Source organism: Misgurnus anguillicaudatus, chromosome 21 (genome assembly GCF_027580225.2).
Source record: "Misgurnus anguillicaudatus chromosome 21, ASM2758022v2, whole genome shotgun sequence".
Taxonomy (NCBI): Eukaryota; Metazoa; Chordata; class Actinopteri; order Cypriniformes; family Cobitidae; genus Misgurnus; species Misgurnus anguillicaudatus.
In genome coordinates, this window is record NC_073357.2 from 52,588,800 (window position 1) to 52,606,284 (window position 17,485).

Genomic DNA, 17,485 nt, shown 5'->3' on the forward strand with positions numbered 1-17,485 from the left:
TTTTGATATGACTACACATACACCCTTCAATAGCCTATAACTGATTTATGGTGTATAACAATATTTATGTTGTGTTTAAATTTTAACCACTGTTGAAAACATATTGCATAAGAAGGGCTGATCACTCCAGTAAAGGTGACAGAGGTCTACCATTCTTGATAAGACTGTAAGACTCTGAAAAAAAAAAACGATACAATTTCTGACCCTATTCTCTTTTAACCCTTAAATACATGACTGTTTCACCAATTCATTATAAAATAAAACATGTTTTGTTTTACTTTGACATTTTAGTTATCATCAAACAAATGCAAAATGTACAAAGTCACAGTTAGAGACTAACAATTAAAGCACCAAAGTAGTAGCACTAAAATATTTATTTTATCAAATAATTTCAGTCCCTTTATCTATCTATTTATTTTAAATTCCAAAATAAATGAATTTTCCAAACCAGCTTATCCTATGCATGCTCATTGGAGGGTTGGAGTCTTTTTTTGGGCCATGGGCACATATACACACTCACATGCACACACCTAAGGGCAAGTTTGTGACTCCAATTTACCTCATCTGCATGTTTTTAGACTGTGGGGAAAACTGGTGTACCAGAAGGACACACGCTAACACAGGGACAACTTCCAAACTCCATAGAAAGTCTCCCTAATTTGGCCAGTCACAACCCAGGAACCCTCTAACTGGGAAGCAGCAGTGCCAACCATTGAACCATTGTGTTATCCATCATTTTAGTCACCATAAAAAAAGAAATCAAAAGAAATTTTGGTTTAACTAATGTTATTTTATCATGGATAATTCTATATACTACACTATTTTATAAAACGGCTCGTTCTGGTTCTTCATCCTGATTGGTTGAAACGCGTTCTGCGCCACTGTTGCTGCGTACTGATTTATGAAAATAAACACCACAGTCTTTAATCATATTTTAATTTTTCTACATTTGCACAATTATGGCGATATCCAGATAAATGTCAATAAATATTGTTGAGTCATTTCGTCAATAAAGAGAAAACGTTCTCCGGGTTGTTTTTGTCTTAAATTGATATTTCCGCTATTATCCACTAGATGGCAATCTTACCCAACTTAAACACTGACGCATTTACTCGACACAACAGCGTTGTGGTGGATTTAGCATGACGTGTAACTTAAAGGAACAGTATGTAGGATTGTGGCCAAAACTGGTACTGCAATCACAAAACTTGTGGCTAAAACTGGTACTGCAATCACACAACTGGTGGCCAATACACAACATGACAACATAAACATCAGTTGAGGGCTGCAACTCTACTTTTTAAATGACAATATTCTGGCCGGACCACTTTTTTCAGTGATATAAGTATTTGAAATGAAAATAATTTCTTAATGTCTAGTGACATATCAGGGCCATTTTATGATTAATTGATATACATTTCTTACATACTGCTCCTTTAAGTTTTGATGGTTCTGAATCTGATCTCTTACAAAAGTTCTTCACAAAAATGAATTTATCTCCGCTTTTAGCTGAAAATTTGAGAGGTGATAACTGAAAAAAAACGCCCCTTAGCTGTTATAAAATGCACTGGTAACCCACTGCTTCTTGGGGCTTATTGCTTTATTTTGCAGGAACATACAGCAAGCTTAAATTAATAGCTTAATGCTTGTGTAACTTGTATTTTAAAACTGTATTTTTATTGCTCAATCCAAAACCTAAATTATTATTATTTTTTAAATCGATGGGATAACTTTATCTAATGTTAAAAAAATGAAATACAATATATCTCTGGCAATATCTACAACTTTAACATGATTTTTTTATTATTGCAGAATGACATAAATAGAAGCATTAACAGGTAAAACATTTATATTCAACAGTAATATAAAAAGTTAAATAAATGTAGTCACTATATCATTAAATTTGAATCAAATATTAAAAAAAATGTAATAAAAATTCGGTATTTGTATTATTATTGTGCACATATGTAAGGAATATAAGATTAGAATTTAAGAAATAAATGGAAGACTTAGATGGAGATTTAAAATCCCTTCCAAAACACCTGCTTCATGAATAATTCTCAACCGGAAATACAGAAATGGGCGTTGCTCTATGAATAATAACTAGCCCCGCCTACCTAATGTTTATTGATTGAGTTTATTTGACAGCCGTGCGCTTCAGTCTCATGATGGCTTCTCGTCAGATCAGGATGGGCTTTTTCTACCGCCTCATGTACAGGAATGTATCGGTCGACCGTTGCTGTCGTACGGCTGGATTTTTGTGCTGAAAGACATCAAATGTAGGCGCGATGAAGGACGAGAAAAACACGGCGCGCTCGCTCCAGAGTGCCGACGCGGAGCGTCAAAACGCAGCTGATGTGGAGGACGGCCGCGCGACGCTAAACCCGGCGCTCCGTGAAGCGGGATCAGATCGAGCCCTTGCACCGACAGCCCGGACAGCGACAGGAATACGCGTTTTAAAGGTATCGGAGCCAGCATATCCGTGTTTGAAATGTTGCCGATAAGGAGCAGGGCCAAAGTACTACGCGTGATTCCGTGAAATGCAACAGCAATTATTATTTGTATGAAAGAAACACTTCTCATACGCTGCTTGTGTTTCAAAACCTACTAATGAACCTAGTGAGCTGTCTACGTAGGGTACTTTCACGTGAGCTCAGTGCGTTTGTGTCAACTGAGGTGACTCCGCATGATTCCCCAAAATGCTGTTTAGTCTGGTCATTATGAGAGAATCCATTAAAGAGATTGTAATGGTTTAATGGTTATAATGGGAATTGTATTGGTTATAATGAAAACTATAATGGTCTCATTAAAGCCTCTACTGGTAATGTGTTGGGTTCTATTGGTGGGATGTTATCTGGTTGATGAGAACCTAATCTTACGGGAATAAGGTCCAAAGCGCACTTCAAGGAATTTCGGAATGGTTTAAATGGTAAACATCTGATTTATTTATATATACACAACCCTTCTTATGGCTTGATGTGTCTCAAAACATGAACTATCTACCTTAACAGGCAGCATTTTTGGGCATTTTCGAGTCATCTGAGCTCAGGGCATTTGGGTGAACTCAAGTGACTCTCAAAATGCTGCTAGGTAGGCAGCTCATTATAAGATAGTCACTGATCCCTGCTGAAATAAACAGTGCCTTCAGTTAAATTTGAATGGATGTGATGCTTGTGATGGGACTTGTATTGGTTTTAATGAAAACTATAATGGTCTCTGTGGGTCTTTACTGGTAATGTGTTGGGTTATGTTGGTGGGATGTTATCTGATTGATGGGAACTAATAAAACACCATTAAATCCTACTGGAATAAGGCCCAGTGGTTGTAATGGTTTTATTGGCTGATATGGGTCATGCAAGTATGTGTAAAAGAAACCATTAAATTTTTTTATTGTTGCTTTGGTACGGATAGTATAGGTTTCGAATCAGAATCTTCTTCTGGATATTTATTATTATTTATGTGTACATTTCTGGGCATTTTGGAAACTTTCCATGAAAATAATTACACAGGAATATATGGGATATGCGGCACATAAATGAAGAAAAGTCGGATATTGAGAAAGCTAATGTTTGTGTGTGATACAATTTGTATAAATTACCCAAAGTTAACAAATAATTTCCTTAGGTTTAACTTGGATATTTCCAAAATTCCCGGGCTTCAAAATGTAGATGTTAGTTGTTTTAAAGGTGCCATAGAATGGAAAACTGTATTTACATAGGCATAGATGAATAATAAGATTTCTGTACATAATGACATATCGTGAGTTTCAAACACTTGTTTCCTCGTTCTTATGCAAACCTTGTGCATTTGTTCATTGGAAAACAAGCTAATCTCAACATAACACCTGCTGTGACGTTACAGTCGTGATGTACACCCCAAACATTACATTTATTACAATGCTGTTACAATTCTAAAAACAAAGTGACTGCTCAGTTAGTGCTATATGCTAGTTAACTCTTTTTCCGCCAGCGTTTTTTAAAAAGTTGCCAGCCAGCGGCAGCATTTTTTATGATTTTCACAAAATAATTTAATGCCTTCTGAAAAATGTTCATATTTAAATATATAAATATACAATATATCAAATGAAAGAACAGACCCTCTGCTTTCAAACAACAACAACACATTTTTTTTAATCCTACCCTTATTTGTTTTCCTTTTATCACCTCTTAAATATGGGTAGGTTTCTTAAAAAAAAAAGAAAAATAAATTTTTTAATACTTTCAGGTTTTATAAGTTGGCTAAAAGCGTCACCTGGTGGAAAATAACGGAAATACGGATTGCCGGAAAAACTCGCCGTTGGCAGGGAAACGTTTTCTCTTAATTGACGAGTTAACCCGTCAATGCCGGGAAAGAGTTAATGCTATATGCTAGAGTTCAGGATGAAGTTCTACTATTGACGTTACAGTTTTGCTGGTCCATACTAAAAAACACCGACTTCCGCTCAGAAACGTCCATTAACAATCTCTAAACAATTCAAAAACAGGCTCAAATATAGGGCTGGGCGATATGGCCAAAAAAATGATCAAGAAAAAGTTTTCCATATCAGTCGATATCGATAATTTTCATGATAAATATCAAATCTTTATTCATGTCTTTAAAAATGTAGAGGCAGATTTATGCTCCTGAATGAAAATTGTAAAAACCAGACGGATAATAATGGTTTTAAACTACTTTTTATTCAGAACATGACAAATACAAATACTTAAATCTTGTTTTAATATTCAGGCATCTGTATTAAATGTAAATATATTTGTTATGAAATCAACACATTTCTGACACAGAAAGCAGCAGGCTACTGTAACTTTAAGACCCAAGACGACTGCTTTAAGTTTCATCCAGCTGTTTATGTTCACTTAAACAAGAAAGAAAACTTAGTTCAGTGATCATGCATGTGTTATACATATACGAGCTATACACGTTGATAAACGGATGTCAAGAGCGTTATGTTGCTGTGGGAGCGCAAAAGCTGTGCGGACATGTGCTCGTGCAAGTCGGACGCTGAAAGAAAGTACAGTATACGGTACTTATTTTGTCTGCTGTGTTTCGGGCTTTGATGAACCCTGTTTGCGCGTCCAACATTATACAAACGGAAAATGTTTCCATGTATTTGGATTCCGTGTTTCTGTCCAGCATCGTGAAAATCATAGGGCTCTACTAATAAATGAATAACTTGCCTCATCTTCCACTCCTTCAAGTCAAACTGACTCTGTGATTGAAAACCTAGAGCACGTGCCGCATCCGGAAGTGCATGCGCAACATTACGCACAATGCGCAAACATTACCGATCACTTATGGAACTGTCCTTATAGTTTTATTGGGAAAATTTATAACAGTAAAATTATCGTTATCGAATTATCGCCCAGCACTACTCAAACATTAGGTCTGTTTACACGCACACAGAGCTACTGAAAGGAGCTGCTCTGTGAAACAGCCAATCAGAGCAGAGCTCAACATTTATTATTCATGACCATCCAAATAAGGTAATAATAGACCATTTGATTCTAAAAGCAAATCCCAGGGTTGTAAATGGACATGTAAAATTGTCTCTGGAAAATGTTTGCACTTAATAAAGCCACATACCTTCTATATCAGAAAACAATAACATATTATTTCATTGCATTCTTTGGCACCTTTAATAGATGCATAACAATGGTTACAGTATTGTTATACTGTAACTTCTGCAACCGTTTAATCTGTGTGTGTGGTGGTGATGCCCATGATGTTACCGTCACAATAAACCTCACATAACACTCCTAAAGGAAATTTGCCTGAAATTTGTCCTTAGGCATTTCGCTACATAATCAAAACAGAAAATAAATGTCAGTTGCATCCCCCTCCTGTATGCAGAGTTACCTTGGTGAGCTTACTATGGGGTTTCTGACTAAAATTAGATTTACTGTTTGCTTGCAGTTAGGATATCTAAGGCACAGTACTCTCTTAACATTCATATTCAATGTGATGATTTTAATAATGCTTATCAGTGTTTTAAAGGTCAGTACTGTTGTTTTGAATCATAATGTAAATCAACAGGGACATAGAGGAGTGTTACTGTAGAAGTGTTTCTTATTGTTTGGTGGAGCGTGTGATTAGAAAGGTAACTAATGCTGAGTCAGAGATGATCTTTAGATATGATTATCTTTTAGAATCATCATTATTGCTGCATTACCTAAATAGTCGTAGAGGAGTGTAAAGATTGTTTTGATATGTTATCACATTGAAGCCTGTGATTATGATGTGGGTTAGTAATGTTAATTCAGTAATGATTAAAGTAACAATGCTTTATGCCACTTTGAATAAAATAGCCTAGTAATCTGCTGTGCCAACTTATTTCACATTAAAAAAAGGAAACAGTTTCACCAGGCTGACTTCATGTCGTCTCAAAAGTGACCCGATTCGCACTTCTCTCCAGGGCGTTTGTGCCCTCTGGTAAACATTTGGGCTGCTGCCGTTTGGTGTAACCCAAAACAAAGCCTGGTGTTACTGGGTGGGGTGGCAAACACTCACCAGCTTGTGGATGCCAAGACACGGCTTCCTATTACTCCTTTGGCCTTCAAATACCTCATAAATAGAAGATCATCTGGCTACAGTACACGAATTATGTCTATTTATTGCATACAGCGATGAAGCAGCATCTAATCCAGATTCTCGTCCCCAGCGTAACATGAAGCGCAACGGGAGTAGAGGTTGCGTGACCCGGAAGACGCGGTTTGGCTCTCGCGAGCGGGACTGGCTGAAAGGTGATGCTCAGCGAGGCTGCGTGTGTCTCTATGGGGCCTCGGAGCCCCAGCTTCCATCGTCGGGACCCCAGACCTCCTCTACCGCCCAGCCGGACCTGAAGCTGGTGCTCTGCTCCACCAACACCACCGTGGAGGAGCTGTGTGCTCAGAGAGATATTCAGGGTCTTTATCTCCAGCTGCACGGAGACCTCATCAGGTACCACACACACACAAAATAATGGCATAAAATTATTTTATTTTGTGAACTATTGCTTTAAAACAACCTGGGTCTGACTATCAAAATGCAAATAATTTTTACAAGGTTGTTACGTAAACTAAAGATAATTAAGTATTTAAAACAATTTCCTCTTTTAATTAGAAATAGACTAATAGAAGAAAGAAAATTGTGTTCGTCAAACCGTTTCAACTGCTGCAGCGTAACATTTCAGAGAGTACTTTAAAGGAATAGTCTACTCATTTTCGATATTGAACTATGTTATTACCTTAACTAGGAATTGTTGATACATCCCTCTGTCGTCTGTGTGCGTGCACGTGGGCGCTGGGGCACGCTGCGACACTTCGATAGCATTTAGCTTAGCCCCATTCATTCAATGGTATCAAACAGAGATAAAGTTAGAAGTGAACAAACACATCAACGTTTTTCCTATTTAAGACGAGTAGTTATACGAGCAAGTTTGGTGGTACAAAATAAAACGTAGCGCTTTTCTAAGCGGATTTAAAAGAGGAACTATATTGTTTGGCGTAATAGCACTTATGGGAGTACTTCGACTCGGCGCAGTAACACCCTCCCTCTCCCATTATGAGAGGGAGAAGGGGAGCGGACTTTTCAGGCGAGTTGAAGTACTCCCAAAAGTGCTATTACGCCATAAAATATAGTTCCTCTTTTAAATCCGCTTAGAAAAGCGCTACGTTTTATTTTGGCTACAAGTGTGTGTTTGCACTCGGGCCAACTCCCTTTTCCAAAGTGTTTTTCAAAAATCATGCACTCCGCCTTTAAGAGAAAGATGGCTAAACTTTGATCACTTGTGGCAGTGGGTTTGCTGGATGCAGATATGGATGAAAAACCCCATTTCAAGAAGATGAATATTGAAATTTTGTATGATATTGAAATGACCCTACTGACTTACTACTCGTTTAGACCACCAGAAACTTTCTCCCGGTGTATCGCCCATTTTTTTCAATGAGGCGTTTATAAATCCGATTGTCATAAACAAATGAGTACCATCCACTCCAGTAACTGAAGAGAGAAGGATAACGTGAAGTTCAGTGCTTCGCTCCCATTGGTAGTCGCTCCTGCAAATCGCTTATCATTTGCATAAAATTAAAGGTCCCGTTTTTCCTGTTTTTTTGTTGCTGCCATTTTATTTTTTTTACACGAAAGCACTACATATCGGAGCGTTGCCCACTACACCATCGGCTCCATCTTCCCAGTGTTTTTGAAGCTATGATTGCGTTTAAGGTGTGCAATATAGCGTGTTCGTGTTTCCTGTGTGAAAAAACGCAGTATTTTTGACACAATTTAATTATCTGTATAGCGCTGTTGTCACTGTCTTCAAAACGGGCTATGAAGTCCCTCCTTCTGAAATACGTAATGAGTTCTGATTGTGTAGCTTGTTTAGTGTGTTTTGATTCGATAGCAGCTTAGCTTGCGGTAAGCTTAGCTGGCAACTGATGTATTCCTGTGGGCGGAGTTTAGTCAAAAAACTGTTCTAGTGACGTCATTAAAGCAGGAAGTAGAGGGTTGTAGTCCAAACCGGCCGTTTGCTGTAGGCTTTGAAAGGCGAATTCTGCTAAAGAAAATATATCACCTGGCAGTGAACTTTGAGCTTTATCATTTTACAGCTATTATTTATGCCAATATAACAACATTACACACTAACTAGAGTTTAACAAATGGGATCAGAAAAAATGTGACCTTTAACTTTCTCGCATCGCTGGACACACCCATCCAGTCGCCAACGGTCACTTTCGATTGTGTCACCCAAAGTCGCCAAGCTTCCATTGAAATGAATAAGATTGCATCGCTTTGCTATTATTGCTAGTCGTTGGCAGTCTGCATGGGGCATTAGGGGCGGTTCACATTTCACGTCTTTTGCGCGCGCAAATACGTTATTTTGAATGTAGATGCGTGGCAAGCGCGCTCAAATAGCCGCAGCCAGTTGAAATACAGTTGTGTTCAAAATTATTCAACCCCAACTGAAATTGATTGTTTTGGCCGGTTTGACATTGATTTTGATCATTCAGTCATCCTGCTTACAATTACATCAAAGAGGCATGTGTAGGTCAGACAAATATAACATAACATTTATAATGAAATAACCACAAATGTCTTTTCTGTGCTCACATCATTTTCAGTTTTATTCAACCCCCAAGTGACATTCAATCTTAGTACTTAGTACAACATCCTTTTACAGTTAAAACAGCTTTTAAACGTGAAGCATAGCTTGACACAAGTGTCTTGCAGCGATCTACGGGTATCTTCGCCCATTCATCATGGGCAAAAGCCTCCAGTTCAGTCACATTCTTAGGCTTGCGCACTGCAACTGCTTTCTTTAAGTCCCACCAGAGGTTCTCAATCGGATTTAAGTCTGGTGACTGCGATGGCCACTTCAAAATGTTCCAGCCTTTTTTCTGCAACCATGCTCTAGTGGATTTGGAGGTATGCTTGGGATCATTGTCCTGTTGAAAGGTCCAACGTCTCGCAAGCCTCAGGTTTGTGACGGACTGCAACACATTGTCATCCAATATCTCCTGGTACTGAAGAGAATTCATGGTACCTTGCACACGCTGAAGTTTCCCTGTACCTGCAGAAGCAAAACAGCCCCAAAGCATGATTGACCCCCCACCATGCTTCACAGTAGGCAAGGTGTTCTTTTCTTCATAGGCCTTGTTTTTCCTCCTCCAAACATAGCGTTGATCCATGGGCCCAAACAGTTCTAATTTTGTTTCATCAGTCCACAGAACACTATCCCAAAACTTCTGTGGTTTGTCCACATGACTTTTGGTATACTGCAGTCGACTCTTCTTATTCTTTGGAGACAGCAAGGGGGTGCGCCTGGGAGTTCTGGCATGGAGGCCTTCAGTACGCAGGGTGCGCCGTATTGTCTGAGCAGAAACTTCAGTACCCACATCTGACAAATCTTTTCTCAGTTCCTCAGCAGTCACACGGGGACTTTTTTCCACTCTACGCTTCAGATAGCGCACAGCAGTCGCAGTTAGCATTTTTTTCCACGACCAGGAAGCGTTTCAACAGTGCCCTTTGCCTTGAATTTGCGAATGATGCTTCCTATGGTGTCTCTTGGTATGTTTAACATCTTTGCAATCTTCTTATAGCCATTGCCCTTCCTGTGAAGATTAATCACCTCTTCTCTTGTCTTCCTGGACCATTCTTTTGACTTCACCATGTTTGTAACCACACCAGTAAATGTTTAGAAGGAGTTGAGTATCACAGTCATTTTAAAGCTGCCTAATTGGTGCTTATTAGGCTTTATTGCTGTTCCCTGACATCCATAGGTGTTTTCAATACCTGATTGAAAACACTTCAATGAACCTCTGTTCTTCAGAGTGGTAGTTCTTTAAGGATCTTCAATGAAGAATTCACAAAAGAAACATTTACTACTATATTACAAAACCAATTGATGTCATTTTAGTTGCATATGGTTCTTTAAGAAGTCATTGTAGGATTTCATTCTGAATACAATTACAAATGTACACTAAATTCCCTAAAACCCTTAACAGCATTGGGGGGTTGAATAATTTTGAACACAACTGTACTTCAACTTTTGGAACGCACGTTGAAAAAACACTTGTAATAAAGGAAGTAGGGCTGTCACAATAGCTACTTTTCATATGTCGGTTAATTGCCCCAGAAATAATGTCGATAGTCGATAGTATTGTCTTTTAAAGACCATTTTATGTAACTGATTATAATTGACAATAAAATAGTATAATAATGCAAGAACATCCTTTCTAAAAACACAACTTTGATTTTTAAGAATATTAAGCTAAAAAATATCAAATATGAAATATTAATATATAATTGGAATGTAAGAAAAATATTCTAAATATTTAAAACATACATTAATATTATAAAATATGCATTTCAATTTTAAACAGCTAATAGTGATTGTTCAGTGTAAATCCCAGCTTCACAGGGTTAATTGCTTTAGACGTGTGTTACTCTGATCGCATCTGTGACGAGTATGCCCGATTATGCGCAGTCACGTTTATAATGGCTACACCTCAAGGGGATCGCACACCGGCCGCGCAGCTCAGCGCCGCGCAGCGCCGCGCCGTTCTAAAAAAATGTAACACATTGTTTTCTATGAGTGTACGCACACCGGCGCCGCCAGATGGCGCCTGTCCGCGCCGCCCAGCTGTGACTCAGGAAGTTGTTCTAATCCCTGTCGCGCCACACAGCGCCACTCACACAGTTTAACATTACATAACATCATATGTGTCCCAAATCATTAACAAGTAACATTGGCTGCTAACGTATATTTTACATTTTGAAATAGACGTTATCTGACGAAGCTCGCGCTATTTAATGTGCACTTCCGGTTTACAATACCTCCGAGTTCTCCTAGGCGCGACGCGACGCGGCGCTGCGCGGCGCCGAGCTGCGCGGCCGGTGTGCGATCCCCTTCAGACTTAAACACTAGATGTTATGATTATGTTCAGATGACTTTTAATTTGTATAGCTCTTTTCATTGCCTCAGTTTTTGAACAGAGTAGACATGCCGCTGTCAAGAGCAATTCGGTAGCCCCTGGCAATTCGGTCTCCCCTATGACCCCGATTGGTACCTACCACTAATGTCTGTTCAAAAAATTGTCATTGCGATATCTCGGCTGCGTCCGAAAACTCTAAATTGCTGCTTTCTGCGGCAGCTTTCCAAGGCAGGCATCAAGACATGTCCGAATTCAATGTTAGGTTTACTTCCTGTCTCCTAAGATACCTATGCATGGGCTTACAATAAGAATGTGATTGGTCGAGCCTGTCAAGTTCGAAAAAATAAAATGCCGGCCAAGGAAGCGACTGGAGCACAAATTTAGTGTAAATGAAGGTAGATTTTCACTTTTCACATTTTAATTGCATTTCTAGCGAGAAATTAGTATTGTAGTTTTCAAATATGTGATTAGTTATCACAAAGGCGCTCTTTGTTTAGATTTCAAACACGGTGCCTTTGAAGTGCGTCCGAAAGTCTTTCTCTGAGCTGCCTTCATGCCTCCGAAGTCATTTCCTCATGAGGCAGCGAGGCAACGAGTCACTTCCTTGAGTTTTCGGACGCAGCACTCGTCTGCATTAGCGGTCTAGCAAGCTAATTACGTTGTACAAAATAGAAGCATACAAGTTTTTTAAAAATAAAAGTTAACAAAAAAATAATATAATAAACTAATATTCATGTTGCAGACACGTCAGTACTGTTGTGTCATCATCTGCTTTACAAAAACAATACTTTTATTTTTGTAAATTATTAACATACCTTACGGAATGTATTTTTTATAGTAAAAGTGTAGTAATCATGGCTTATAAATTATAATTTTAATGTGTGATTCAACTATGTAGTAATCATGTTTTGTATAAGTAATTTGTTAACTTTACACAGTAAAAAGTGGAAAGGATACAGTATAAAATATCTAAATGACACAAGCAATGTGTAGATCTCCCACCTATAGACTCATTTATATACTACTATATGAAACATATAATTTAAAAGACATCGATTGTAATTTTAACAACGTTCTAACTACATAAATCATAAAGCGATTTTGTAGGAATTGTAATAAGGCGCTAAGAAAATTACCCATGAGTTTTTTCAGCCAATGGAATCACGCGGGGGTCCTAAGGGGGCAGAATTGCCAGGGGGGACCGAATTGCTCATGACACCAGCTCTTTATGTTAAATTTCTCTCCTCACGTCAGAGATGCCAGGTTGTAACTTGAGTAGCTAATATCTCTCTCCGCTAATATATCGCCTCTCAAAAAACTACCGACGTCATGTTCACCTTTCGTTCGATAAGTCGATACAGTCATAATCGCGACAGGACTAAGTGTGAGCAATCTGTGTTCCTCCTCTATGTGTGTGTTTTTGCATAAAATGCTCTTTTCAATCTAGCATCCATCGCCTGACGTGTCTGTGGTGATTTCAAAGGTGTGCCTACCAACAAAAGAGAAGCAAGTCATGCTTTCCCCTCTCTCTGCCCTTCTGGGAATGACTGCGCTGCAGCCGAGATGGCTGAAATCACATTATTTTGCAGGAAGTAGTCCAGCCCTGAGCCGTGGCAAAGCCAGGCATCTAAGCTGAATAAGCTCTGAGGAGTTGGCACATTAGTGCAGCTCACATGGACATTGGTGATATTTGTGCATGGTGTTGCCCGCGTGTCTCTCTTGTTTATTTCAATTCAGGTAAGACGCGAGAAGCCGTTAAATCCCAAAAGCATCTTTGTCAGCTACGCTCTGCATGAGCAAAGCTATAAAAGCTCAGTTCGTTGAAGCTGATTCGAGGAGCGAGGCCACCAACCCTTGCGCTGGCTTAACATGAGGGCACCTGACGGCTCTGCGTACTAACATGTAGGTCTGGGTCGTGCTTCATGGATTGCAGTGTTCGCAGGCCTATCTGCTTCGAGGAGCCGCTAACAGGATTAGGATGCTGGAATGAGATGAGGATTTAATCAGGTGAAGTGCAAGATTGATGATTATAAGGTCGGACGGTTTTAATAAAACGCAAGATGCTTTCACGTCACAAAAAGATTGTCGTGTCAGTCCGGCAGACTGATTGTTAAGTGAGTATTGTCGGATGTTATGAGCTCAGAAGCTCTTTAATGACTGCCGAAGTCTGGAGCTGGGCTTGATCTGATCCCTGTGGATTAGGATATATTTTCTGGCTGGCTTTTTGGGAGAAAACCAAATTCTGAGGGAGATGCTTGTCAGGATGATGTGTCTGATCCTAAATTGAAACACCTGTGTTGTCATGCCTGTTAAAAGCTGGTATACTTGCACATGTTCGGGGCCCAATCATATCAGCTTTGGAATGTAAAAGTTTTGAAATAAAAGTTTTAGTTTCTTTTTTTTTTACAAAAGTAATTTCAAACATTTAAAGAGCACCTATTGTCCGATTCACGTTTTTAAATTTCCTTTGGTGTGTAAGTGTGTATTAGTACATGTTAACGATATGCAAAAGGTACAAACCCCTAAGTAAACAATGATGCGAGTTATCGTCTCCAACGTAAATCTCTTTTTTTGGACTACAACAAACACACGGATTGTAGGCAACAGTTTACTTCCTGTGATTGGTGAAGTAGAGAAGACTGACATTATCATAATTCCTCCCGCATCGGACTCACAGCCTGTAAGTTTATTCCTCTTAGCATTGCATTGTGACCGAATCTTTCAAACATGGTAACGATTTTTGGCTGACCTCAGAGGTATTCAGGCCAATCTCAACGTACAGATTAGCTGGCCAATCAGGGACACAGAGCCTTTCAAATCCGTGCGTTTCAGGAAGAGAGTGAAATCTGGAGCTACAAAAATGTCAGTATGTGGAAAATAATGTGTTTTTTTTACCATAAACCACGTGAGCACATTGTACAAAATACACAAAATAATGTTTTTTAGCAAAGAAATAGGTGCACTTTAAATGACCTTTCGACGTGATTACATAATACGTAAGGTCGCGCTGATGCTTCACACGGCTAGTGCAAGCTGAGAAGCTGTGGTTTAAAAGTAGGTATTTTTTGGGCGAAAATGACAATCGTTTGGCTCGATAATACCCTTACTGTGGGTTCACACCGCCGCGTTTGAGGCGTCAAATTCGCGTCTTCCGCGTCTAGTTTGCCGCTTTAACATTTTGAGTTTACTCGTTTCATTCGCGTGAAATTCTAGTCATCGAGACATAAACGCGGAAATTCGCATCATGGGAGGGGCTTCTGCAACTCTGCTCGCTTCTTGTAATCACGTCACTACTACAGCAAGCTCCGGATTGGTTAACGTGGCACGTATTTTAGACGCGCGAATTAGCCGGAATCGGGTCTACCATGGCGCGCTAAATGCCTCATTCGAGGCGCGAGACCTCCAGACGCGCGTCAACGCGTCTTCACATTGACCTAACATTGAAATCACTCACGCTTGACGCCTCTACCGCGGCTGGTGTGAATGCAGCATTATGCCTCGGTTGGGATTTAGAGCCCTTTGAAGTTGCATTGAAACTGCAATTTTAAACTGCATTAAAACTCTTGAGATCCACTCAAGTCGATTAATATAAAGAAAAACCTTGGAATGTTTTCCTTTAAACATTTACCCTTAAATTAAAAGATTTTTAAGATCATAAGAAGCATTTAGTCAAGAATTTCCAAACTTTTGAATGTTACTTCATGTCTAAAGTGTGTATTTGTCATTATATACAAAACTGGTTATTAATGTGACTCGTTCATTTCTGATTTTAAGTATATACATTTAAAGAGTCTTTTCTCTTACTCTTTGTATAGGAGGTTGGACCCTTCTGAACGTCCTCTTCAGATGGTTTATGACTACCTGACTGCTATGGGTTATGACGACCCACTTCGGGTCCAGCAGGAAGCGGCCAATTCGGATCTCAGCTGCATGATCCGCTTCTATAGTGGTGAGTTCTGCCTCTTTATGCAACTTCATTCTGAATGTTGGCACTGCTATTGACCCCGTCCAAATCCCGCAATTCTTTGAACAATCTATCGCCTTTACTTTGAGTCCACCAGATCGGCAGTCTTGTTCCATATCTGTGTGAGACGGCGCTTGTGGATTATTTCTGGATGCCATCTGCAGTAGGACTGGGTGTAGTCTGCTATTACTGTAAGGGCACATTATAGCTGCCGCCCACTCTGCGCTGGTGCATTTTCGTATGCATCCCCTTTCCTATTCACTCTTTGAAATGACAGCGTTAAATAATGGCTTTTCTAGTGTCAGGCGACAGTGTGTGTCAACATCAGCGTTGATGGGATTGTGTCTGTTTCCAGCTTTTTCTCTCGAGTCACACAAAAGATGCCAATTATGCCTTTGTTCCAGTAGGCCATCATATAGGAACCTTCTCTTGATGGCATGATTGGTTGTTTCGGTTTGCAGAGTTGCATTCAGAATTCAAGTCTCAACTATCTTTTTTGTTTCATTTGATAAAAGTAATGTAGTGGTACCATGTGGTGGTGCAATGACGGCATTGGGAGTAATACTGTGGTTGGTGCTTTAACAGTAAAAATGTATTGCTAGTATAATAACCTTAAGCAAAAATACCATGGTTTTAAGGTATTGCCATTGCAAAACTAGTGTGTTATTTTAAACAACTTTTTAAGCAACACAACATGTATGCCATGTACAAAAAAAAATTACATTATAATATCTTTCAAAAATATATTTTAAATGTAAACATCAAATAAATTACATGACTTGAAGGATTAGTCCATTTTCTTAAAAAAAAATCCAGATAATTTACTCACCACCATGTCATCCAAAATGTTGATGTCTTTCTTTGTTCAGTCGAGAAGAAATTATGTTTTTTGATGAAAACATTCCAGGATTTTTCTCATTTTAATGGACTTTAATGGACCCCAACACGTAACAGTTTTAATGCAGTTTAAAATTGCAGGACTCTAAACGATCTCAAAAGAGGTATAAGGGTCTTATCTAGCGAAACGATTGTCATTTTTGGCAAGAAAATAAAAAATATGCACTTTTAAGCCACAACTTCTCGTCTATCTCCGGCTGTGTGACGTGTCAGTGCGACCTCACAATTGCGTAATGACGTAGAGAGGTCACGTGTTACATATATGAAACGCATATTTGCGGATCATTTTAAACAATAAACTGACACAAAGACATTAATTAGTATCATTCCACATACAACAACGTCGGAACGGTCTTCTTTCTCCACACTTGTAAACACAGGCGTAGTTTCACATACGTCATCCGTGACCTATTGACGTGATGACGTATTGCGTGAGGTTGCGCTGGCGCGTCACATGACCGGAGATAGACGAGAAGTTGTGGTTTAAAAATAGCATATTTTTTATTTTTCTTGCCAAAAATGACAATCGTTTCGCTAGATAAGACCCTTATGCCTCATACGAGAACATTTACAGGTAAACCTGCAATTTTAAACTAATAAGTGTTGAAAAACCCTGAATGTTTTCCTCAAAAAACATAACTTAAACAAAGAAAGACATCAATATTTTGGATGACATGGTTATTTCCCCTGTTATAACGCCGTTATCTTTACTGACATTAAAATGCTGCGCATTACTAAAATTGATCTTACTGAAGTGATTTTCAACCGTGTAGGCTCGCTCTCTCAGCCAAACACTGTTTTCTCTTGTGTGTGTGTTGGGTGAAACATAACTGATGATGATTGGTGTGTGTGTGTTAGAGGGGGTGGCACAACCACATGGAAGTTAACTTCCATCGTTAGCCAACCAGAGGCAGAGTTCACACACGCACAGTCCGACTCCGAACAGTGTAAAAAAAGTCTGAGCAACTTGGTCACTTTGTCGCTAGATTTAGCAACTTTTTATCACTTTAGCGACTTTATTTCAAAAAAGCGACTTTATAGGACAAATCTAGCTATCTTTTCTGACGTGGTTGGAGACTTTTGTAGACTGACCTGAAAACACGCGCCGTTCTCTCTTCTCAACGAGCAGCGGCTGCTGTACCCCATCTCAAACGAAGCACTTACAGGCAGCCCGGTCATCGCGCAGCAAACACTCAGTTACTATTTGTGAGAAGTAATT

General features: G+C 39.2%; 1 protein-coding gene across 1 annotated transcript in view; it reads left to right on the top strand.

Moving 5' to 3' along the window:
• Positions 1–2,118: 2,118 nt before the first annotated feature.
• The window catches only part of phlpp2 (PH domain and leucine rich repeat protein phosphatase 2), a 90,478-nt gene continuing 75,111 nt past the window's right edge, over positions 2,119–17,485 (top strand). The window contains exons 1-3 of the mRNA XM_055212943.2: positions 2,119–2,462; positions 6,656–6,933; positions 15,221–15,354. Coding sequence (XP_055068918.2) covers positions 2,289–2,462; positions 6,656–6,933; positions 15,221–15,354 — 586 coding nt within the window. The 5' untranslated portion in view covers positions 2,119–2,288. The remainder of the gene's footprint in view (positions 2,463–6,655; positions 6,934–15,220; positions 15,355–17,485) is intronic.